This window comes from Microcaecilia unicolor, chromosome 14 (genome assembly GCF_901765095.1).
Source record: "Microcaecilia unicolor chromosome 14, aMicUni1.1, whole genome shotgun sequence".
NCBI classification, from domain to species: Eukaryota; Metazoa; Chordata; class Amphibia; order Gymnophiona; family Siphonopidae; genus Microcaecilia; species Microcaecilia unicolor.
The window spans coordinates 6,737,618-6,762,467 of NC_044044.1; the positions used below are offsets into that span (position 1 = coordinate 6,737,618).

A 24,850-nucleotide genomic window follows, 5' to 3' on the forward strand; every position below is an offset into this window, starting at 1 on the left:
AGTCCGTAAACCGCTACTAAATGGACTTGGGAAAAATCCACAATTCCAGGAATAACATGTATAGAATGTTTGTAAGTTTGGGAAGCTCGCCAGGTGCCCTTGGCCTGGATTGGCCACTGTCGTGGACAGGATGCTGGGCTCGATGGACCTTTGGTCTTTTCCCAGTGTGGCATTACTTATGTACAATTTTCTGTATGCAGTAGCACAGAACCATCCTGAAATGTCTGTCTGTGAAGGAGGAAGATGTACCAAAACACATTTCGACCTGTTGGGTCTCATCAGTGCAGCGCAGCCCTTTTAATTTGAAACTGAAAGCATAAGGTACTCTGTGACACTCACTCCAGAGGTACCCAGCAGGGAAACAAAGGCAGCTGCTAATTTGTTTGTAAAGTACCTTCCATGCTCCTCCTATAAATTTGAGCGTCCAGGCTTGGTGCACACCCAGTTTCTGTTCATAGTGCAGCTGGCAACCTTGGGGCTGACCTCATTCAGGTAGACACAACCTGATTCCTGCAAAGGGATGTCAAGCCTGCAATGAACACAGACAGAAAAATCACTGCAAGGGAGAGCATTTAACATGTTTTACAAACAATGAGATATACTGTGTGCTAAGAATGAAAAGGAAACTAAAAACTGCAAATGTAAAAACATGGAAAACAAGAGCTATCTTACATTTTCTTCTCAGGTAAAAATGGCTGATCAATCAAATCATAGAACAGTGGTTCTCAAACTTTCTTCTATTATAATACACCTGCATGGTACACTGTTGCCGACAATGATGCAAGAGAAATACAGATGCAATGATAGTTTTTAAAGTACTGGGGACAGCATCTAACATTCAAAATCTGGACATTTCACTAGATTCTACTTTTAAGTTGGAGGCTCACATTTCAGACATGAAAGTTGAGGAGTGGTCCAGAACGTGTCAGCTAATGTTTAATGCAAAAATAAATAAATAAATAAATAAATGCAGAGTCATGCATTTGAGCTAAAAAAAACCCCGCAAAGGAGAACTTTTGTGCATGAAAGAGGAGCGGGACTTGGGTGTGATCGTATGTGACGATCTTAAGGTGCTTGAACAGGTAGAGGACTGGCCAGTAGGAAAAAGCAGGTGATGATGCCCCTATATAAGAGTCTGGTGAGACCTCATGTAGAATATTGTGTCCAATTCTGGAGATGCACCTTCAAAAAGATATAAACAGGATGGAGTTGACTCAGAGGGTGGCTACTAAAATGATCGGTGGTCTTCATCATAAAGCGTATGGGGACAGACTTAAAGATCTCAATATGTATTATCTGGGGCAGGAGAGGGGAGATATGATAGAGAAGTTTAAATACCTTTGAGGCATAAGTAATAGGAAGCTCTGAAGGGGCAAAGGGGATAGATTCAGGAGTAACCCGAGGAAATACTTCTTCATGGAAAGGGTGGCGGATTCATGGAACGGCCTCCCGGTGGAAATGAAGACTGTATCTGAACTCAAGAAAGTATAGGACAAGCAAAGGGAGAGGGATGGTATGGATGGGCTCACTGCATAGGCCAGTGGGTTTTCAAATGTATTGGGACAGATTTAAAGGGAATTTATTTTCCCCAAAATCCAGGTCCAAGCAACCCGTTCTTGAACTCTATCTCCCCCAATATTCAGCTGGCAGCAGGCAAAGCTTTTGCTGTCTGCCACAGTCAAAATATCAGTATTTAATGCCAGGGGCAATTTACTGGTTAAGCTGATATTCAGAGCTAACTGGTTAAGAGATTAGGACTAGATTCTTCTATAAATGGTGCCTGAAAACTCTGCACGGAAAAAAATACATCTAGGCATATGTAAGGTATGCCTAAATCTATGTATACTTTATAGAAAAAGCCTAAATTATTGCACTGATAATAGAATACACCGAGTGCCCATCCACAAGACTAAATCGAGTTGCAGGCAGTTGCCGTAACTGTTGACACCTAAATTAGGTGCAGACTGGTGTATTCTATAATAATGTCCACTAAAACAGTTGTCCTGAGTGTATACTTTCTCTGGTTAATGGGATTGGTAAATACCGATGTTTCATCCATAATTGGACAAAAGGCACAATTACCACCGTGATCTATCTACTGTCTAAAATGATGATCGTTATGATCTGCTTTAGCTCTAAAATGCTATTCAACCAGCCACTAGCTGTTCCTGGCTGGTTAAATAGTTTTGATCATCGGGCCCTATGTCTTTTCCCAATTTCTTTTCCCCAGATGTCAAATTTGGTGCATTTTGGGGGGGGGGAGGGGGGAGAGGAGGAAAATATTTTTGTCTTCAGACAGTCTAGAACCTTCCTGTGTAATTTCTTTATAACATGGTGCTTGAGTTGGAAAAAAATTCTAAAATGTATATTGGTGGGGGGGGGGGGGGGGGGGGGGGAATACAAAACAAAGTTTATCATTACTCTTTCCAAAAGAGTGAAGGTAAGGACAGTCAGGGAAAACTATTATGAGACAAGACAGGGCAGTCAGAATACAAGTTTATCGCAGTTCACAGCTCACTTCCCTCCTTGCTAATAAAACACAGTCCCCCATCTTAAAACAATTTTCCCAATTACTGAGGCTTCATACAAGAGTCATTATTTAGTAAACAGCATCATTACTGTGCTTTGAGAATAAATGTGAATTACACAGAATAAAGTTGAAGACTTACAGTTTCAATTCAGACTCATCTGTCCACTTCCACAACTGCCCATGTTCTTCTCTTCTCAGACCAATCCAGTGATCTAAGCGACCTTTATAGCGCATCGCAAAAGCCTTTAAGAAAATAATAAACGCATGTGTCAGACCATCTCTTCATTATTGCCTGCAAGTCTGCAACTGAAACAAGCAGGGAGGTTCTGCAGGACTCCCAAAGGATGAGTCTGCCCCTTGTAACTGAAATTGTGGCACTGAACGCATAACTTAGAAGGATCATTTCACCCCTGATAATGATCTGCTTCTAGCTAAATCCAGAGGTCTCTATTCCATCCTCATCCTTTTTGACTTATCCACTGCATTCGACACTGTTGACCACACCTTACTCCTTGATACGCTGTCCTCGCTTGGATTCCAGGGCCCTGTTCTTTCCTGGTTCTCTTCATACCTCTCACGCCGTACTTTCAGTGTTCACTATGGTGGATCCTCTTCAACTTCCCTCCCGCTTTCAGTTGGTGTGCCTCAGGGTTCTGTCCTTGGCCCACTCCTTTTCTCCATCTATACCTCTTCTCTCGGTGCCCTAATCTCTTCCCATGGCTTTCACTACCATCTTTACGCTGATGACTCTCAGATCTAGATCTCCACCCCTGAAATCTCAACCTTAATCCAAGAAAAAAATCTCTGCCTGCTTGTCTGACATTGCTGTCTGGATGTGTCAACGCCATCTCAAATTAAACATGGTTAAAACCGAACTTCTCATTTTTCCCCCCAACCCCACCTCCCCATGTCCCCCCTTTCTCTATCTCTGTTAATGGCTCTCATATCCTCCCTGTCTCCTCAGCTTGTAACCTTGGAGTCATCTTCGATTCCTCTCTCTCCTTCTCTGATCATATTCAACAAATCGCCAAAACCTGTTGCTTCTTTATCTTCAACATTAGCAAAATTCGCCCCTTCCATTCTGAACACGCCACCAAAACCCTTATTCACACCCTTGTTACTTCTCACTTGGACTATTGCAATTTACTTCTCACTGGTCTTCCGCTCAATCATCTTTCTCCTCTCCAATCTGTCCAAAATTCTGCAGCTCGACTTATTTTCCGCCAGAATCGTTATGCCCACTAGCCCACTCCTCAAGTCACTTCACTGGCTCCCTGTCCGCTTCCGTATACAGTTCAAACTCCTCTTACTGACCTTTAAATGCATCCACTCCATGACCCCTCATTACCTCTCCTCTCTCATTTCTCCCCGTGAACTCCGCTCTCTGAACAAATCTCCCTTATCGTCCCCCTTCTCCTCCACCGCTAACTCCAGACTTCGTTCCTTTTATCTATGCTTGGAACCGTCTTCCTGAACCCATACGTCTAGCTCCTTCTCTACCTGTTTTTAAATCTATGCTGAAATCCCACCTTTTCACTTCTGCCTTTGGCTCCTAACCGCTACTCATTCTCCTCTCCCCCCATTAATTCCCTTGCCCGTTAATGTCTTGTCTGTCTGTTCTACCTAGATTGTAAGCTCTTTGAGCAGGGACTGTCTCTTTATGTCAAATGTTCAGCGCTGCGTGCATCTGGTAACGCTATACAAACGCTATTAGTAGTAGTAGTAGTGATAATAGGAATACGAGTGGAGGACTACCATGCACCCTAGAGAGAACACTGCTCCCATGCAACTGGGGCTCTAAAATTAAAGGCTCATTTGTACCTCCCTAAACTGAAGAGAAGCAATTTACTTTGTTCATTCAGTTCTACATGGTTTCTCTCTGTACTTGCAACCCTTCTGGCTCTCATCAGGAAGTCATAATACATAGCCTCACTTCACACTCTGTTCTGTACAGTTCCCATCATGGTCAGGGAACCGTGCACGGCCTTTTTCATTCAACTTTCATGACACAGCCCCCCCCCCCCCCCCCCCCCCCCCCGCCTCTCTACATGATTCCTACCACACACAACCTCTTTTCTCCCCATCTGGCACAGAGGCATCATGCATGGTCCGCCTCCTTCTTCAGCTTCTATCCATACACTTCGCTGGCCATCTCTCCCTTCCTTGCGATAAAGCACTACAACCCTCCCCCCTCCCCCCCCCACACACACATTATCATCCAAAAGACATGAATTACTAACAACAAAGACCACTACCATGACCCCACAGATAAATACACTTTGTCAGGCTGGTGTGGAATCCATCACACTCACCAGTTCTTGCTTCCTCTCAAAGTGAGCCAGGGAGGCATTGTGAGATCTGCAGAAGCTCTGGGCCTTGTCCCAATCGCTGCTGTTCTCTGAGAAAAAATAGCATTTCCCTGCATACCAGATCCAGCCTTCTCCACAAGGGTCAGGAACAGAAGAGTCTGGGCCACCTCCTGAACCTTTATTTTGATTACCTATAACTGAAAAGAAACAGTCTTTGTATCAGGCATTGAGTGATGTTTCTTATAACAAACATGTGAGGGAACAGGTGACAGGATCTGGACCTCTGTGCCCATCCCTGGATGCTGGACTGCTGTTAACCCTAAAGTCCATTATTAAGATGGACTTGGGATAATCCACTGCTTATTTCTAGGATAAGCAACATAAAATCTGTTTTTCTCATTTGGGATTTTGCCAGGTACTTGTGACCTGGGTTGTTCACTATTAGAAACAGGATACTGGGCTTGATGGACCTTCAGTCTGTCCTAATACGGCAATGCTTATGTTCTTATACCCGATTCACCTGTACGCAGACTGTGGTTGCTGCTGTTAATGGTACTGCACTTCACTGTCATCAGCCCCTCAGCGAACAATCCCTTATATTTTGGAACACAATCAATTTAATAAACATGGTCCCTCCATCTTGTATTGACTATTAATGAAAGATTAATATAAGAACATAAGAATAGCTATACTAGATCAAACGTCCATCCAGCCCATTATCCTGCTTCTAACAGTGGCCAAGCCAGGCCACAAGTACCTGACAAAAGCCCAAATAGTAGCAATATTCCAGAATCTCAAACAGTAACAAGATTCCAGAACTCCAAAGAATAAAAGATTCCATGCAGAACCTCAAAGAGTAGCAACATTGTACCTGGCAGAAACCCAAACAGTAGCAACATTCCAAAACCCCAAAGAGTAACAAGATTCCATGCAGATTTCTAAAGAGTAGCAAGATTCCGGAATCCCCAAGAACAGCAACATTCCATGCTACCAATCCCAGGGCAAGTGGCTTCCCTGTGTCTGTCTCAATAGCAGACTAAAATATGCAAGAAAGCTCCTGTTATTTTTTATCTTGGGGTAAATCAGGAAGCTGATGTCCTATGGCAGTGGTTCCCCAACCTGGTCCTGGTGGCCTTCCAGCCAGTCAGGTTTTCAGGATATCCACAATGAATATTCATGAGAGAGATTTGCATGTACTGCCTCCACAGAATGCAAATCTCTCTCATGACTGCCTAGGGTGCCTCCAGGACCAGGTTGGGAAACCACAGTCCTATGAGTTAGAGGGACCTGGTTTGTAGAATCTGACTTATTCAATGAAACATAAATATTAAGAATTACTGTCTAGTTCTACATCATATTATTGGCTGAGGTGGCAGAGTCTGAGTGATTATTTAGAAGGATCTTAACATCTTTAAGCACTTCACATTTCAACTTTACTTGATATATGACATATAAGAATAGTATCTAAATGGTTCAGAATAAAATCATGTGTGGAACAGGAGAATGGGAGACTGTATAAGGAGGCCTAAATTACAATTGTAACTTATAATAAATTGAGAGGAATAAAGAAAAACAGACAAAAGGCACAACAGGGAGGAAGGAAGTGAGCTAGTCCAACAGCCTAAGTAGGGCCAAAGTTTAGACTTGGTTCACCTATCATCTGAGTTTATTGGTTTATTTATTTTTCTCGTCTTTGGCCACTTTACCTTGGTCTAATCCAAGAGTGGGCAACCCCTACATCCCCCCTTTACTCCCTACTTGGGTTTGTTATGACTTCAAATACTCTGTCGGTTACTTTTGCTTCAGTTCATGAGTCATCAAAATATTTCATAACTAACAGTTCAACACCTATTACAAACTGTAATTGTCCTCTCATATACACAAGTAATGTATCTCACCGGCATTTGTCAAAGCTAGTTTGCATATTTTTGACAAGTGGTCACACCCACTTCTGGTCCAACAGCCAAAGAAGCGAGGACATGCCCAAGCCATGCCCCTTTGATGTCACTGGATGTGACATCACAGCCCCACCCCTTTTGGATAACCCCACCCCAAACCCTGCCCTTTTTTATGTCACTGGAAGTGATGTCATAGCCATTCCCCTTTTTCCAGGATGGCGGCCACCATTGGATGCACACCACTGTCACCACTACAGGCCGCTATCTTGGGCAGGGTCACTTGCAGGAAGTGACATAAAAAAAAACCCATACTGTCTGTAAAGACAGGCTTGACAATGCCCAAAAGGGAGGGTCCAAGAAAGCACAAAGGCAGATGGTCTGCAAACTCCAAGGTGGAAGATAAAAAAGAGCAGATCGTTTAAAAGTAAAACGTAATTTATTTTTTAAAAAAACAATATAGCAATACTTGTATAAATACAAACAGCCCGACACAGGCCGTGTTTCGCCCAACTGGGCTGCTTCAGGGGCTATAAAAAAACATATAAATTATCTGTTATAATATCACACTACATATACAGATAACATATACATATTATGTATACTTACTGTAAGCTTGCTCCTCCTTCGCTCGTCCGGTGCAGCTCCAAAATCAAGAACAAATTCAGGTACAGTTCAATCCAAAAATACAAAGAAAACTTTTCAGGGGAAAGAAGGAGAGTCGCTCCTCCGGCCTGACCTTTTTATGCAACTTCCAGCCTACAACCCTTTTACTCTTTCCAAGCCAGTCAGTTACACAGTCCAAGCTTTGGCAGCTGCTTCCCCTCTACCTCTTAAAAAGGGGGGGAAATTTGCAACAAAAGTCAATAATCCAGTCCCGGATTCCTCAGCGGCTTCCCCTCTCCCTCTCCTGGAGAGTTGCAGCAAAAAAAAAAACCCCAAAGTAAACTTCTGGCCTGTTCTCTCCTCACATGTCAGTAGCTCTGGTAAAACGAAAACCATGAGCCGAAACCTAGTCCTTCTTTAGCTTTTCAAACAAGTAACACGTCCTTCACGTCGCCCCCCCCCCCCTTTTTCTCTCACTGGCTCTGCGCGGGAACAAAGCCCAGGGTCCCACCCTCTTGGTCAGTCGCACTCTCACCTGACCTCCTCCCGCTCGACCCGCTTTGGCCTCCGCTATCTCTCGGGTTTTCGCTGAGCCAGAGCTGAAAAGTCCATCGGCTCTTCCAGGGCGTTCTCAGGTTCAGTCAGTTCCATAGGGCATGGCTCCGCCTCCTCCTCCCCCTTTTCAGGAGCCCAGTCCATATTCTCTTCACCCCGCCCTTCCCTCAGCTGCCTCCCCTTTTCTTCATCTTTTGTATCTTTTCTTTCTCCGCCCACTTGTTCCACCACCTCCTCCACCAGGTTGGAGACTCGGGCTTGCTCATTCCCCTGCAGCCCTCCTCTGGTGACTCTCGGGAATGCACGTACCCTCTCCTATCACTGGGTTCTTTTGGTGCATGTTGGGAGTTGTAGTCTCTTTCTCTCCTTTTTTCTTCTTGTTCCCTAGACCTTTCTACCTCCTCTTTACAATACATATATGTGCACACACAACAAACATCTATATGAATGTACATACATAAATCTAAAATAATATGTACCAAAACATGCTCTGTATAAACACTTGATGTTTGGGAAATACATAAATAGAAAACATCATCTAAGATTATTAACAAAAATAGAAAGAACAGCTATATCTTGTAATAAAATCTGTATTAAAATTATGGTAACTCATATGCAGTAACAGATATCTGAACTATAAGCAAGCATAGGCTAAGGCACCCACCTATACAAGAGTCCTTTGCTACCAAATGTATGGAGCAAATTGAAAATCTCCTGTCAATAACTAAAAGATGAAAAAAGGAAAAAATTAAAATGATATTGAATAAGAATAGAATAGTGTCTGCTGATGAAAAGTAAATAAGAAAAATTGAATTTAAAAACATTTTCTAGACTCACATATACTGAAGATTTATTTGATCTGAAAAAAACAGCTGGATCAGAGATGCCAAAACATAAACCGCTGACCTGATGAGAAAGAGGATGGAAATAATGTACGTTCGTCTATAGATGATCAATGATGTCATTCTATACACCTCTTAATAAAGGAATCAATAAAAACATCTTATGTACTTCTTAAACCATTTAGTGCAACCTCGGAGATATGATACCGTAGTACTGGCTTCAAGTAAGTAATTCTTCCTTTTTAAGACCCTATTAGTTGTATGGTATTGGAAGAGCATTTTTAATGGCAAGCACTAAATGGTTATAGTTCAGATATCTGTTACTGCATATGAGTTACCATAATTTTAATACTAATTTTAATACAGATTTTATTACAAGATATAGCTGTTCTTTCTGTTTTTGTTAATAATCTTAGATGATGTTTTCTATTTATGTATTTCCCAAACATCAAGTGTTTATACAGAGCATGTTTTGGTACATATTATTTTAGATTTATGTATGTACATTCATATAGATGTTATGTTTGTTGTGTGTGCACATATATGTATGTATACATAATATGTATATGTTATCTGTATATGTAGTGTGATATTATAACAGATAATTTATATGTTTTTTTATAGCCCCTGAAGCAGCCCAGTTGGGCGAAACACGGCCTGTGTCGGGCTGTTTGTATTTATACAAGTATTGCTATATTGTTTTTTTTAAAAATAAATTACGTTTTACTTTTAAACGATCTGCTCTTTTTTATCTTCCACCTTGGAGTTTGCAGACCATCTGCCTTTGTGCTTTCTTGGACATGCATGTTTTGCCTACTAGGCTTTGTCAAGGATTTCCCCCTTTGCCGTTTTTAGTGCCAGCCTTGCAATATTTATTCATGGGATTCCCCCTGCAAAGTGGGGTGGGAAAATGTGGGATACAAATGCAACAAATAAATAAATAAATGTCGGACACTTCAGAACCCCCCGGTCCGATTATTTGTTAAGATAAGTACTCTAAAGAGGAAATTATAATATTTGTAAAATATTGAAAAAGGTGTTGAAATTATTGCGATAATAATCGCCTATGAAGAATTTGGTGCAATAATACATGTCCAACATTTGCATGAGAGTTGGGCATGAGCACGGCTGAGGCGAAAACGGAAAGAAATATAAGAAGTATAATGCTGGTTGTTGGATAGAATTGAGGGAGTATAACTATATATAGGATCCTCATAAGATTGAAGAATTGAGATTTGAAGGTTCCTAAGAAGAATAGAAAAAAAATCTGTGGCTGAATATTATCTGTTAGCTACATCAGTAATAAAGCATTTATATAATGCTATAGCCCTGTGATTACATCAATTGTAAATAAATCATTTCATGAAGGGGCTGTTCCTTTTTTTGTTAAAAAAGGCTGTGGTTCGACCGCTTTTTGTCAGACTACAATCCCTCTATTGCAGATAATTTTACACTGATTTCTTCTTTACCTTTTTTTCACTACTTCAATTTGTCTTTTAGATTTAAATATAATACTAAAACTTTGTTAATTTCTGTTTTGGATTGTATCAGATCTGGTTTTGATAGAGGGCCTGAGTTTTTAATGGTGATGCTTGATATCGATGCAGCCTTTGATACAATCAACCATCAGCTTCTTTTGAAGAGGTTATAAACTTCAGGAATTACAGGCCAAGTTTTAAAATGGTTTACTTCTTTAAAAAAAAAAAAAAAGATACATCAGTTTCACATTAGAATGGGATCCCTTGTTCTAATTGGTCCCCTATTCACTCTAGACTCCCTTCAAGGTTCTTCACTCTCTGCTCTTTTGTTCAATATTTAAATTACTCCACTTTGTAAGATTTTAAGTTGTTTGGGCCTTAACTATTAGATATACGCCATAGGCGCCCGGTATAAGAGGCTTGGACAGGCTAAGCCTCCCCCTGCTGTGCTCTGAGAGGTTTAAATTGTTCCTCACAGCAGGAGCTGCAGTGAGAGCCCTCTAGCCTTGTGTAACCAATTGTAGAAATTGGTTTATGGTTTGTTTATCTTACTGCTGGGAGAGCTGGGGAGGGGGGGGGGGGTTGGCTGGAGGTGTCCTGGGTTGCCAGGGAGATATTTAAGGAGGATGACTTCCTGATCTGCACTGAGCACAGATAGCAACATAATCTGATATTGGACCAGCATGATCAGAAAAAGTCACCAGACTACAAAGGTAGAAAAGATCATTTTATTTTAATTATTTACTTATTTATGGCATTTTATCCCACATTAAACATGAATTAGGGTGTTTTGTGGCTCTACATAAGAATTGTGATGATATGATCCCTTGTTTCATATTGTTGACGGTCTGCATTTTCCGTATGGGTGGTATATTGGTGTATTAGGTTCTGCCCAGTGTAATATTTATGGTACAGTAAGGTTTTGAGTGTGTTTTTGCACAAAGTTGTGCATAGTGTTTTGCAGTTGAGCAATTGTGGTTAGAATATGCTTTGAGCAACCACTTTATTCTTTGACATATGATACATATCTAATATCTAAATTTAATAAAAGGTATTGTGACTTATTTTTATTTATTTATTTTTTCTGTGTGTTATCAGACAATTATGGATTTAAGCGCCACCCCTGGCCCCACCCCATAACCCCGCCCCCTTTTAGCCTCCCCAAACAGTTGGGCCACCGACCGCCTATGATATACGCAGATGACATCCAGTTTTCTTTTCCAATTAAAGACCCACCTTTACCCTAGACAGTCGTCAGCATGCTTTATGAAGTGGAAACAGCAAGGGATACTACAACTTCAGCATGTCACTGATACAGCAAGGGATACTACAACTTCAGCATGTCACTGATGAAGATGATGACGCGGAACTGAGTATTCTGTCCTCTGCTGAGTTTAGAAGGATTTATGATCTTTCAAGGTGTCCTTGGTATTCTTATTTGCAACTATGGCATAATGTAGGAACTCAACTGAGATCTTTCCTAGCAGCATTTACAGAATTCAACTTTGTCACTGCTGGTATCAGCCAAATGCCATCAAAGGTGCTCCTACGTCATCATCAGTGGAGGAGTGGCCTAGTGGTTAGGGTGGTGGACTCTGGTCCTGGGGAACTGAGTTGGATTCCCACTTCAGGCACAGGCAGCTCCTTGTGACTCTGGGCAAGTCACTTAACCCTCCATTGCCCCATGGAAGCCGCATTGAGCCTGCCATGAGTGGGAAAGCGCGGGGTACAAATGTAACAAAAATAAAATAAAAAAATAAAAAAATTATACTGCTCTGATAAAACCTAGAGGCCTTCACCCGTTGCATCGAGTAGTTGCTTTGTGGATAACAGATTTTGGTTATCAGGATATTAACCACTTTTTGCGTAGTTTGCACACTGTTTCTCAATTGGCGGACAGTATTCAGTTATAGGAACTACATTATAAATTTCTTTGGAGAATGTACATCCATCCATCTAGGGTTTGAAAGATAGGATGCCCTACAGATGGATCTTGTGTTAAATGTGGCAGCCCCAATGCTTCTTATAAACATTATGTTTGGGGTTGTGTATCAATTAGCCATTTTTGCTACACAGTTTGGGCACGTTTAAGTTGGATGCAGCACTGTAATTGACAAGCAATTCCTCAACTATGCCTGTTGGGACAACATAGCTGAGATCAGGGGGTACATATGTGTCATCTCTTTTTACACAAAACTTCATTGATAGCGAAATATTGTATAATGGCCCAATTGATACACCCAGAAGCACCAATGTTTGACACAATGGCGCAACTTCATGCATGAATTGTTGCAGATGGAAGGTCTCTCTGTTGAGCATCGCAGTCGACTATGCCGTAATAGATTTCTTAAGACTTGGGCATCCTTTATGGACACTCTTACCACTGAGTCCATTCTACCATATTTCCAGTGGTGTGCCGGTAAATTTTTAACAACAGGCTCTCTCCCCGGTCCACCTCAGTGCCCCCCCCCCCCCCCCACCTCTGCGCCCCCCCCCCAAAAAAAAAATTGCAGAGCTGGCTATAGCCGGGGGGGGGCAATGCATTACTCTCTCCAGGAAAATAAATTAAATGATCCCAGGTTCCAATCTAATTCATGTTTAATGTGGGATAAAATGCCATAAATAAGTAAATAAATATAAACTTTTAATGTTGAGCACCTGATTCTCAAAGTGAACATATTCCAAACACTATAATGAAAATAAAATGATTTTTTTCTACCTTTGCTGTCTGGTGACTGTTTTTCTGATCATGCTGGCTCAGTATCCGATTCTGCTGCTATCTGTCCTCTTAACTCCGTTTCTAGGGCTTCCTTTCCATTTCTTTCTTTCCTCCTTTCTTCTTCATTTCTGGTCCTCAGCTTCTGCCTATTTTCTTCATCCATGTGCAGTTTTTCTTCTCTCTTCCTTTTTCCCTCATCTCATCTCCTCCCTCACTCTTCTCTCCCCTCCATCCATGTCCAGCATTTCTTCTCTCTCCCCTCCTCTCCCCTGCCCTGCATGCACCCATGTCCAGCAGTGACCCTCCTGTCCCCTGCCCTGCAAGCACCCAGATGTCCAGCAGTGACCCTTCTCTCCCCTGCATGCACCCATGTCCAGCAGTGACCCTCCTCTCCCCTGCCCTGCATGCACCCATACCCAGCGACCCTCCTCTGCCCTGCCCTGCATCCAGATGTCCAGCAGTGACCCTTCTCTCCCCTGCATGCACCCATGTCCAGCAGTGTACCCTCCTCTCCCCTGCCCTGCATGCACCCATGTCCAGCAGTGACCCTCCTTTCCCCTGCCCTGCATGCACCCATGTCCAGCAGTGACCCTCCTCTACCCTACCCTGCATGCACCCAGATGTCCAGCAGTGACCCTTCTCTCCCCTGCATGCACCCATGTCCAGCAGTGTACCCTCCTCTCCCCTGCCCTGCATGCACCCATGTCCAGCAGTGACCCTCCTCTCCACTGCCCTGCATGCACCCATACCCAGCGACCCTCCTCTGCCCTGCCCTGCACCCAGATGTCCAGCAGTGACCCTTCTCTCCCCTGCATGCACCCATGTCCAGCAGTGACCCTCCTCTCCCCTGCCCTGCATGCACCCATACCCAGCGACCCTCCTCTCCCCTGCCCTGCATGCACCCAGATGTCCAGCAGTGACCCTTCTCTCCCCTGCATGTACCCATGTCCAGCAGTGTACCCTCCTTTCCCCTGCCCTGCATGCACCCATGTCCAGTGACCCTCCTCTGCCCTCCATGCACCCAGATGTCCAGCAGTGACCCTCCTTTCCCTGCCCTGTATGCACCCATGTCCAGCAGTGTACCCTCCTCTCCCCTGCCCTGCATGCACCCATACCCAGCGACCCCCTCCATCCACCCATGCCCAGCAGCAACTCCCTTTTCCCCCCTGCCACCCTCTCCCGAGTTGTTTCGTAAATTCTTCTCCTCCCTCCCTCCCGATCCGGTCCCTCACCACCCGCTTGTTTTTTGAATTCTTCAGGGCAGGCAGTCTTGCCTGCCCGCTTCCAGCGCCGACTGTCCTCCCTTGCCGATTCGCTTCAAAATGGCCGCCGAGACTTCAGCCGAAGTCTCGCGAGGCTGCCTCTGGAAGTCTCAGCGGCCATTTTTAAAGCGCAAATCGGCAAGGGAGGACAGTCGGCGCTGGAAGCGGGCAGGCAAGACTGCCTGCCCTGAAGAATTCAAAAAACAAGCGGGCGGTGAGGCGGATCTGGAGGGAGGGAGGAGAGCCAGATCCGGCTCGCTATTTTCAACAACCGGCTCGCAAGCCGGAAGAAAATTTAACAACCGGCTCTTGCGAGCTGATGCAAACCGGCTCCAGCACACCACTGCATATTTCTATCATGGTAACTGTTCTTTGCGTTTTACTCATAGACATGTTGTGATACTGTTTTTGCATTTCAAGTTGCACTGGGATTTTGTATACTTTGGAAAAGGTTTAATAAAAATATTTAAAACATACCCACCTTTAGAGACCGTTGCCTTTTAAAGATTGTGTAATCTCTTCATAAAGGTGGTTAATAAATCCCAATAAATATATAAATAAAATTATTTTCTTATGTTAAGAGTAGCTATTTTTAATGAAATCATTATTGAATTGAGTTACATACTGTATCTAAAAACTAATACCTAACAAATCTTCCTTTCTAATGGCACTTGAGCTCACAGTCAAATGTGTGAAGCTTCACGGGAGGAGAAGTAGGAACCTCAAAACCTCATAGACGCTAGGAATGTCTCACTCCTCCAGTACAGACCCCTACCCCTGTCCACCCAGTTCCTCATTAAGGGAATAATCCAAAAGCTGGACGGAAATGTAACATTTACTCCAGTAATGAAATACATTCTCTCTTCCCCTGTTATATAGACAGTAATCCATTACCCAGTACTATATTTCCACTCCCCCCACCCCAAAGTGCCATGCAAAGAAAATGTTCCAGTCTATATGACTCACCTGCCAAGACTATTGTAGTGATTATGAAAATCGGAAGAACAGAATTGACTATCACCACAGCAACCAGAGGCACAGGAATCCTTCTGCAGAGGACGTTTGATTTATCTGAAACAACGAAAGGAGAGAGAGTTTCACCTTTGTCGATGGCAGCTTTCAAGGAGCAGGCTCAAGCAGAAGATCACTGAACATGATGCTGAGGTTTTGATATCAATGATGTTGAGAGTAGGGATGGTCCAACTGATACTCGAGATCCCAAAAAATCAGGCTTCACCAGCTGAGTCCATCTATAAGTCTGAGTCAGAAAGTTATTGGGAGTGAAGAAGAACTAGGAAGCTTCTCAGGAGGAGATGTCCACTGGTCTCCCTTCAGACCCCTATCTACCTCATGTGAGATGCAAATCCCCACTTCAGTTAGAGACAGAGGAGGAGCCCAGGGTAGAAGTACCGGATAGCCTCAAATTCCTTTACACCCCCCCCCCCCCCCCAAAGCTGTGAGAGTGCCCATTCACAGAATCCTGAAGGATGAACGGATGAGAATGTGGTAGATCCCCTCTTTGCAAATCCTATTAATAAGAAGGTCAATGCTATGTATACAATAGAACTCAGAAAGCTGGAGATGCAGCAGCTTCCTCACCGTTCCATGGTGGTTGAGTCCACTCTCAAAAGAACCAGGAGTTCCCAGATCCACTCCTCGGTACCCTCTGGGAAAGAGGCTCAGACTTTGGGAAAACACTGTTTCAGAATCCTGGTATTGGACAGGCTCTACCATGATTAAACTCTCTCAGCATCAGGAAATACCTTACAAAGGAACTTTCTTCTCTCTTACAGGTCAATGTAGTCAAACCTGTTCTACTACAGGAAACAGAGCAGGGAATTACTCCAAGTACTTCTTCATCACAAAGAAGACAGGAGGATACAGCTCGACTCCAGACCTGAAGGCCCTGAACAAATCTCATAAAACAATAGTTCAGGATGGCTTCCTTAGGCTCCCTCATTTTCTTCCTACATACTGGCTACATTCTCTGGATCTAAAGGATGCCTACACATATTTTACATTTGTATCTGATCCAGCAAAATCAATAACTCTGACAATTAAACTCATATCATGCTACACATACATCCAAGCCACAGAAGTATCTGTGAATTGTCATAATGAAACACCACTACCAGTACTGCATATTTCCATCTATTCACTCAAAGAATAGTTAAGCTCTGGAACATGTTGCCAGAGGATGTGGTAAGAGTGGTTAGTGTATATGGGTTTGTAAAAGGTTTGGACAAGTTCCTGGAGGAAAAGTCCACAGTCTGTTATTGAGATGAACATGGGGGAAGTCACTACTTATCCTGGAATGTTGCTACTGAATTGAGGTTTATTTATCCCTTACTGAAGTTGTATGGACCAGCCACCTCCTAATAGGTGGAATAAATAAACCAAGGATACGTTGGAATGAGAAATGTGATTGTTTATTCACCAAGCACAGATAACAAATTGGAATTTCTCATGAGAGTACAGAACTGCTATACAAACAGTATTGGCTGAATCTGACACTCTGACCTTGATTTCCTGGTACAATCACTTTTATACAGGTAATTTCAGTTGCATATGTTAATATCTTGGTTACAGGTAATTGGCTACATGATTGGTTGGTTATATTTGATAGGTTGTATGTTAATAAATTAGTTACAGATACTTGGCTGTATGACAATAAAGTGGCTAACATTTCTTGGAAGCCCCGTCATCGACCCGTAAAACCACATTGTTCTTTTTTCCTCTTAAACATCTGTCATCTGTCACTAACTGTCACATTACTAAACCCCTGTGGTCAGCTATTTTCTTGCACCTCCACTCTTCCTCATATGGTTTGTTACACTGTGGTCAGCTATTTTCTTGCACTTCCACTTGTGACATTGTGTCTCAACAGACCATGAGTTCTTGACCCACTCTGAAGTTCAGCTAAAAGTCACTTAGAATTGGGCCTTGCCAGTTTTACTGTCAATTCAGAGCCTGAACCAAAGTAGGATGTCAGGCCTGCATATAAAGCGAATGCTACATACCTGTAGAAGGTATTCTCCGAGGACAGCAGGCTGATTGTTCTCACTGATGGGTGACGTCCACGGCAGCCCCTCCAATCGGAAACTTCACTAGCAAAGTCCTTTGCTAGCCCTCGCGCGCCCGCGCGCACCGCGCATGCGCGGCCGTCTTCCCGCCCGAAACCGGCTCGAGCCGGCCAGTCCAGTATGTAGCAAGACAATACATTTAAGGGAAGACACAACTCCAAAGGGGAGGCGGGCGGGTTTGTGAGAACAATCAGCCTGCTGTCCTCGGAGAATACCTTCTACAGGTATGTAGCATTCGCTTTCTCCGAGGACAAGCAGGCTGCTTGTTCTCACTGATGGGGTATCCCTAGCCCCCAGGCTCACTCAAAACAACAACCATGGTCAATTGGGCCTCGCAACGGCGAGGACATAACTGAGATTGACCTAAAAAATTTACCAACTAACTGAGAGTGTAGCCTGGAACAGAACAAACAGGGCCCTCGGGGGGTGGAGTTGGATCCTAAAGCCCAAACAGGTTCTGAAGAACTGACTGCCCGAACCGACTGTCGCGTCGGGTATCCTGCTGCAGGCAGTAATGAGATGTGAATGTGTGGACAGATGACCACGTCGCAGCTTTGCAAATTTCCTCCATGGTGGCTGACTTCAAGTGGGCTACCGACGCAGCCATGGCTCTAACATTATGAGCCGTGACATGACCCTCAAGAGCCAGCCCAGCCTGGGCGTAAGTGAAGGAAATGCAATCTGCTAGCCAATTGGATATGGTGCGTTTCCCTACAGCCACTCCCCTCTTGTTGGGATCAAAAGAAACAAACAATTGGGCGGACTGTCTGTGGGGCTGTGTCCGCTCCAGATAGAAGGCCAATGCTCTCTTGCAGTCCAATGTGTGCAGCTGACGTTCAGCAGGGCAGGAATGAGGACGGGGAAAGAATGTTGGCAAGACAATTGACTGGTTCAGATGGAACTCCGACACGACCTTTGGCAGAAACTTAGGGTGAGTGCGGAGGACTACTCTGTTGTGATGAAATTTGGTGTAAGGGGCCTGGGCTACCAGGGCCTGAAGCTCACTGACTCTACGAGCCGAAGTAACTGCCACCAAGAAAATGACCTTCCAGGTCAAGTACTTCGGATGGCAGGAATTCAGTGGCTCGAAAGGAGGTTTCATCAGCTGGGTGAGAACGACATTGAGATCCCATGACACTGTAGGAGGCTTGACAGGGGGCTTTGACAAAAGCAAACCTCTCATGAAGCGAACAACTAAAGGCTGTCCTGAGATCGGCTTACCTTCCACTTGGTAATGGTATGCACTGATTGCACTAAGGTGAACCCTTACGGAGTTGGTCTTCAGACCAGACTCAGACAAGTGCAGAAGGTATTCAAGCAGGGTCTGTGTAGGACAAGAGCGAGGATCTAGGGCCTTGCTGTCACACCAGACGGCAAACCTCCTCCAATGAAAGAAGTAACTTCTCTTAGTGGAGTCTTTCCTGGAAGCAAGCAAGATGCGGGAGACACCCTCTGGCAGACCCAAAGAGGCAAAGTCTACGCCCTCAACATCCAGGCCGTGAGAGCCAGGGACTGGAGGTTGGGATGCAGAAGAGCCCCTTCGTCCTGCGTGATGAGGGTCGGAAAACACTCCAATCTCCACGGTTCTTCGGAGGATAACTCCAGAAGAAGAGGGAACCAGATCTGACGCGGCCAAAAAGGAGCAATCAGAATCATGGTGCCTCGGTCTTGCTTGAGTTTCAACAAAGTCTTCCCCACCAGAGGAATGGGAGGATAAGCATACAGCAGACCTTCCCCCCAATCCAGGAGGAAGGCATCCGACGCCAGTCTGCCGTGGGCCTGAAGCCTGGAACAGAACTGAGGGATCTTGTGGTTCACTTGAGATGCGAAGAGATCCACCAGGGGGGTGCCCCACGCCTGGAAGATCTGTCGCACCACACGGGAATTGAGCGACCACTCGTGAGGTTGCATAATCCTGCTCAACCTGTCGGCCAGACTGTTGTTTACGCCTGCCAGATATGTGGCTTGGAGCACCATGCCTTGACGGCGAGCCCAGAGCCACATGCTGACGGCTTCCTGACACAGGGGGCGAGATCCGGTGCCCTCCTGCTTGTTGACATAGTACATGGCAACCTGATTGTCTGTCTGGATTTGGATAATTTGGTGGGACAGCCGATCTCTGAAAGCCTTCAGAGCGTTCCAGATCGCTCGCAACTCCAGAAGATTGATCTGTAGATCGCTTTCTTGGAGGGACCACCTTCCTTGGGTGTGAAGCCCATCGACATGAGCTCCCCATCCCAGGAGAGACGCATCCGTGGTCAGCACTTTTTGTGGCTGAGGAATTTGGAAGGGACGTCCCAGAGTCAAATTGGAGCAAATCGTCCACCAATACAGGGATTCGAGAAAACTCGTGGACAGGTGGATCACGTCCTCTAGACCCCCGGCGGCCTGATACCACTGGGAGGCTAGGGTCCATTGAGCAGATCTCATGTGAAGGCGGGCCATGGGAGTCACATGAACTGTGGAGGCCATGTGGCCCAGCAATCTCAACATCTGCCGAGCTGTGATCTGCTGGGACGCTCGCACCCGCGAGACGAGGGACAACAAGTTGTTGGCCCTCGCCTCTGGGAGATAGGCGCGAGCCGTCCGAGAATCCAGCAGGGCTCCGATGAATTCGAGTTTCTGCACTGGGAGAAGATGGGACTTTGGGTAATTTATCACAAACCCCAGTAGCTCCAGGAGGCGAATAGTCATCTGCATGGACTGCAGGGCTCCTGCCTCGGATGTGTTCTTCACCAGCCAATCGTCGAGATATGGGAACACGTGCACCCCCAGCCTGCGAAGCGCCGCTGCTACCACAGCTAGGCACTTTGTGAACACCCTGGGCGCAGAGGCGAGCCCAAAGGGTAGCACACAGTACTGGAAGTGGCGTGTGCCCAGCTGAAATCGCAGATACTGTCTGTGAGCTGGCAGTATCGGGATGTGAGTGTAGGCATCCTTCAAGTCCAGAGAGCATAGCCAATCGTTTTGCTGAATCATGGGGAGAAGGGTGCCCAGGGAAAGCATCCTGAACTTTTCTTTTACGAGATATTTGTTCAGGGCCCTTAGGTCTAGGATGGGACGCATCCCCCCTGTTTTCTTTTCCACAAGGAAGTACCTGGAATAGAATCCCAGCCCTTCTTGCCCGGATGGCACGGGCTCGACCGCATTGGCGCTGAGAAGGGCGGAGAGTTCCTCTGCAAGTACCTTCTTGTGCTGGAAGCTGTAAGACTGAGCTCCCGGTGGACAATTTGGAGGTTTTGAGGCCAAATTGAGGGTGTATCCCTGCCGGACTATTTGCAGAACCCACTGATCGGAGGTTATGAGAGGCCACCTTTGGTGAAAAGCTTTCAACCTCCCCCCGACTGGCAGGTCGCCCGGCACGGACACTTGGATGTCGGCTATGCTCTGCTGGAGCCAGTCAAAAGCTCGCCCCTTGCTTTTGCTGGGGAGCCGCGGGGCCTTGCTGAGGCGCACGCTGCTGACGAGAGCGAGCGCGCTGGGGCTTAGCCTGGGCCACAGGCTGTCGGGAAGGAGGATTGTACCTACGCTTGCCAGAAGTATAGGGAACAGTCTTCCTTCCCCCGAAAAAATCGTCTACCTGTAGAGGTAGAAGCTGAAGGCTGCCGGCGGGCGAACTTGTCGAATGCGGTGTCCCGCTGGTGGAGAGACTCTACCACCTGTTCGACTTTTTCGCCAAAAATGTTGTCCGCACGGCAAGGCGAGTCCGCAATCCGCTGCTGGAGTCTATTCTCCATGTCGGCGGCACGCAGCCATGAGAGCCTGCGCATCACCACACCTTGAGCAGCGGCCCTGGACGCAACATCAAAAGTGTCATAAACTCCTCTGGCCAGGAATTTTCTGCACGCCTTCAGCTGCCTGACCACCTCCTGAAAAGGCTTGGCTTGCTCGGGGGGAAGAGCATCAACCAAGCCCGCCAACTGCCGCACATTGTTCCGCATGTGGATGCTCGTGTAGAGCTGGTAAGACTGGATCTTGGACACGAGCATAGAGGAATGGTAGGCCTTCCTCCCAAAGGAGTCTAAGGTTCTAGCGTCTTTGCCCGGGGGCGCCGAAGCATGTTCCCTAGAACTCTTAGCCTTCTTCAGGGCCAGATCCACAACTCCAGAATCATGAGGCAACTGCGTGCGCATCAGCTCTGGGTCCCCATGGATCCGGTACTGGGACTCGATCTTCTTGGGGATGTGGGGGTTAGTTAATGGTTTTGTCCAGTTCGCAAGCAATGTCTTCTTTAGGACATGGTGCAAGGGAACAGTGGACGCTTCCTTAGGTGGAGAAGGATAGTCCAGGAGCTCAAACATTTCAGCCCTGGGCTCGTCCTCCACAACCACCGGGAAGGGGATGGCCGTAGACATCTCCCGGACAAAGGAGGCAAAAGACAGACTCTCGGGAGGAGAAAGCTGTCTCTCAGGAGAGGGAGTGGGATCAGACGGAAGACCCTCAGACTCCTCGTCAGAGAAATATCTGGGATCTTCCTCTTCCTCCCACGAGGCCTCACCCTCGGTGTCAGACACAAGTTCACGGACCTGTGTCTGCAACCTCGCCCTGCTCGACTCTGTGGAGCCACGTCCACGATGGGGGCGTCGAGAGGTAGACTCCCTGGCCCGCATCGGCGAAGCTCCCTCCGCCGACGTAGTCGGGGAGCCTTCCTGGGAGGTGGCCGCGGTCGGCACCGCACGCGGTACCGACGTCGGGGACCTCAACCTGGGCGATGGGCCAGCCGGCGCCACGCTCGACGGTACCGGAGGCGCAAGCACCGCCGGTACCGGAGGGGTAGGGCGCAACAGCTCTCCCAGAATCTCTGGGAGGACGGCCCGGAGGCTCTCGTTTAGAGTGGCTGCAGAGAAAGGCTGAGAGGTCGATGCAGGCGTCGACGTCAGAACCTGTTCCGGGCGTGGAGGCTGTTCCGGGCTGTCCAGAGCGGAGCGCATCGACACCTCCTGAACAGAGGGTGAGCGGTCCTCTCGGTGCCGATGCCTGCTGGGTGCCGAATCCCTCGGCGACCCAGAGCTCTCGGTGCCGACACGGGGAGGAGACCGGTGTCGATGCTTCTTCGATTTCTTCCGAAGCATGTCACCGGAGCTCCCCGGCACCGACGAGGAGGACGTCGAATCCATCCGTCGCTTCCTCGGGGCCGAGACTGAAGAAGGTCGATCTCGGGGGGGCTGTACCGCAGGAGCCCTCAGGGTAGGAGGAGACCCACCCGAGGGCTCACCGCCACCAGCAGGGGAATGGACAGCCCTCACCTGCACTCCACCCGATGCACCACCGTCCGACGACATCAGCAGACGAGGTCCTGGTACCACCGACGTCGATGCAGCTATCCGATGTCTCGGCGCCGATGCAGAGGCCCGATGCCTCGATGCACTCGATGCAGGGGCGGCCGAGGAAGATGGTCTGGACGCTGACGACGTCGATGCACTCGAAGATCCCGGTGCCGATGCCGACGAAGAGCCCGAGAACAACACGTTCCACTGGGCTAGTCTCGCTACCTGAGTCCGCCTTTGAAGCAGGGAACACAGACTACAGTTCTGAGGGCGGTGCTCGGCCCCCAGACACTGAAGACACGACGAGTGTCGATCAGTGAGCGAGATAACCCGGGCGCACTGGGTGCACTTCTTGAAGCCGCTGGAAGGCTTCGATGTCATGGGCGGAAAAATCACGCCGGCGAAATCAAAAGCCGAAATGGCGAAATTTGGAGCACCAAAATTTAGAGGGAGAAAAAAATCTCGACCGAGGCCGAAAAGAGGCCTACCCCGACGACGAAAGAAAACTTACCGGGGCAAAAAGCTGGAAGTACGGGGAGGATTTACACGAAACCCGGCGAGGGGTTTCCGGAGCACTTCCCGACTAGGACAAAGCTTTCCCGAAGGAAAAAAACACGTTCAAAACAAATTGGACGCGCGAGGTCGACTTTCCGGGGCTCGACACGGCGAAAACACGACCGTACCGAGTGCGGACAAAAGAAGACTGGCCGGCTCGAGCCGGTTTCGGGCGGGAAGACGGCCGCGCATGCGCGGTGCGCGCGGGCGCGCGAGGGCTAGCAAAGGACTTTGCTAGTGAAGTTTCCGATTGGAGGGGCTGCCGTGGACGTCACCCATCAGTGAGAACAAGCAGCCTGCTTGTCCTCGGAGAATACCCATAATAGACACTAGTCTTTGGGTTTCTGCCAGGTACTTATGACCTGGATTGGCCACTGTTGGAAACAAGATACTGGGCTTGATGGACCATTGGTCTGACCCAGTATGGCTATTCTTATGCAAACAGCATACATGTTGAGAAGTTGACATTGTCAGCCCTGAACTTTCCTAACAAATCTCATAAATTCTGCTGGCTGACAGAAAGGATTCCACTAAGAAGGCATCTGGCTTTAAATGGAAAAGTTTTGTTGTCTGGTATGAGGGTTCAAAAGCCATAGTTCCCTTTACCTGCTCCACAGAAAAACTGTTTGATTAGTAGTTGGCGTGGAGAGACAGATTGTAGTCTTTATCTGCTGTCATTTTCTATGTTTCTATATACAGAGGATCCATAGAAGGGGATTTTTGACATCAGTAGTTGGTATGGATGGACAGACTGGATTTGACGTTTTCATGAAAGGCAGTGTAAATAACAACAATAAAAAATGGACTTCTACGGTCTTTATGTGCCAGTATGGGGTTCCTACCCTCTCCCTCCTTGGTACACAATTTCTGCCACACTCTACAAACCTTTCCTCTCCCTCAGAGATCCTCTGGAGAGGGCAGGAACCCCACACTGGAACATGTACCAGTGCATACGACAAAGCTTGGGTGGATTACTACTCTTTGGCGAATTATAATTAGCCCTCTATGCTCCAGGGAAGGGGGAACCAGGCATTGATAATTGGGGGTGTTCCCTAGCTGAAGGCCTGATCCCTCTCCAAGCTGGAATGCAAGGAAGTTACTGAGGAATACTCAGCAACCAGGGCAGAAAACCAACCTGAGTAGAGACAAAGTATATCAAAGCCCTGGACAGAGCTGGAGGGGAGGGGGTGGAGGATTCTTCCCACCAACCCAGTCTTTAGAAGGGCAATCTGAGCCTGTGGACATCAGTGAGCCTCTGCCCCAAGCACTCTGACCTGATCCCAACATGGTATAGAAGTCACTAGTTGACATGGGCAGTGTAAGTAAATCCGTTTATTTTGTTATGTTACTGTTTGGACCCATGGGCTCGGATGAAGGGAGGCTGTAGAGGTGGTCAGGTGAGTGGTAGCTCCTTTCTTCACCCTCTGTTAGCTAGGGAAGAGAAAATAGGTGCAGAGACTTTTTGCTACCAGTGCTAGGAATTGTTTTCTTGTGTTGTGTTACTGTGCATTGACTATAGCTGGAAGAGAGAGAGGAACTGGACTGGATTCAGGGCAAAAGCCTTATCCCCTGTGGGACAGGAGCTGAAACTGGAAGCACTGAAAGGAGTAAAGGCTGTTATTTTCTATGTTTCTGGGAAAATAGCCTAAAACATCTCTGGGTAATCTTCACATCTGTCCAAAGTATCACACCAGCTCCACCAGCCTGCCCCACACTTCAATGCTTCTTACTCCTGATTCTCCTCTGTTT

At 46.6% G+C, this 24,850-nt stretch overlaps 3 protein-coding genes across 3 annotated transcripts in view; 1 reads left to right on the forward strand and 2 right to left on the reverse strand.

Annotated features, from left to right (window-relative positions):
- The window catches only part of LOC115457558 (killer cell lectin-like receptor subfamily F member 1), a 322,410-nt gene that overhangs the window by 54,683 nt on the left and 242,877 nt on the right, over window positions 1–24,850 (reverse strand). The window lies entirely within an intron of this gene.
- Window positions 1–24,850, forward strand: part of LOC115457560 (killer cell lectin-like receptor subfamily B member 1B allele B) — a 567,620-nt gene that overhangs the window by 30,484 nt on the left and 512,286 nt on the right. The window lies entirely within an intron of this gene.
- LOC115457570 (C-type lectin domain family 2 member D-like) overlaps window positions 369–24,850 on the reverse strand; it is a 29,362-nt gene continuing 4,880 nt past the window's right edge. Inside the window, exons 3-6 of the mRNA XM_030187028.1 lie at window positions 15,163–15,267; window positions 4,843–5,030; window positions 2,670–2,773; window positions 369–529 (exon numbers count right to left, since the gene is read on the reverse strand). Of these exons, the coding sequence (XP_030042888.1) occupies window positions 409–529; window positions 2,670–2,773; window positions 4,843–5,030; window positions 15,163–15,267 (518 nt within the window). The 3' untranslated portion in view covers window positions 369–408. The remainder of the gene's footprint in view (window positions 530–2,669; window positions 2,774–4,842; window positions 5,031–15,162; window positions 15,268–24,850) is intronic.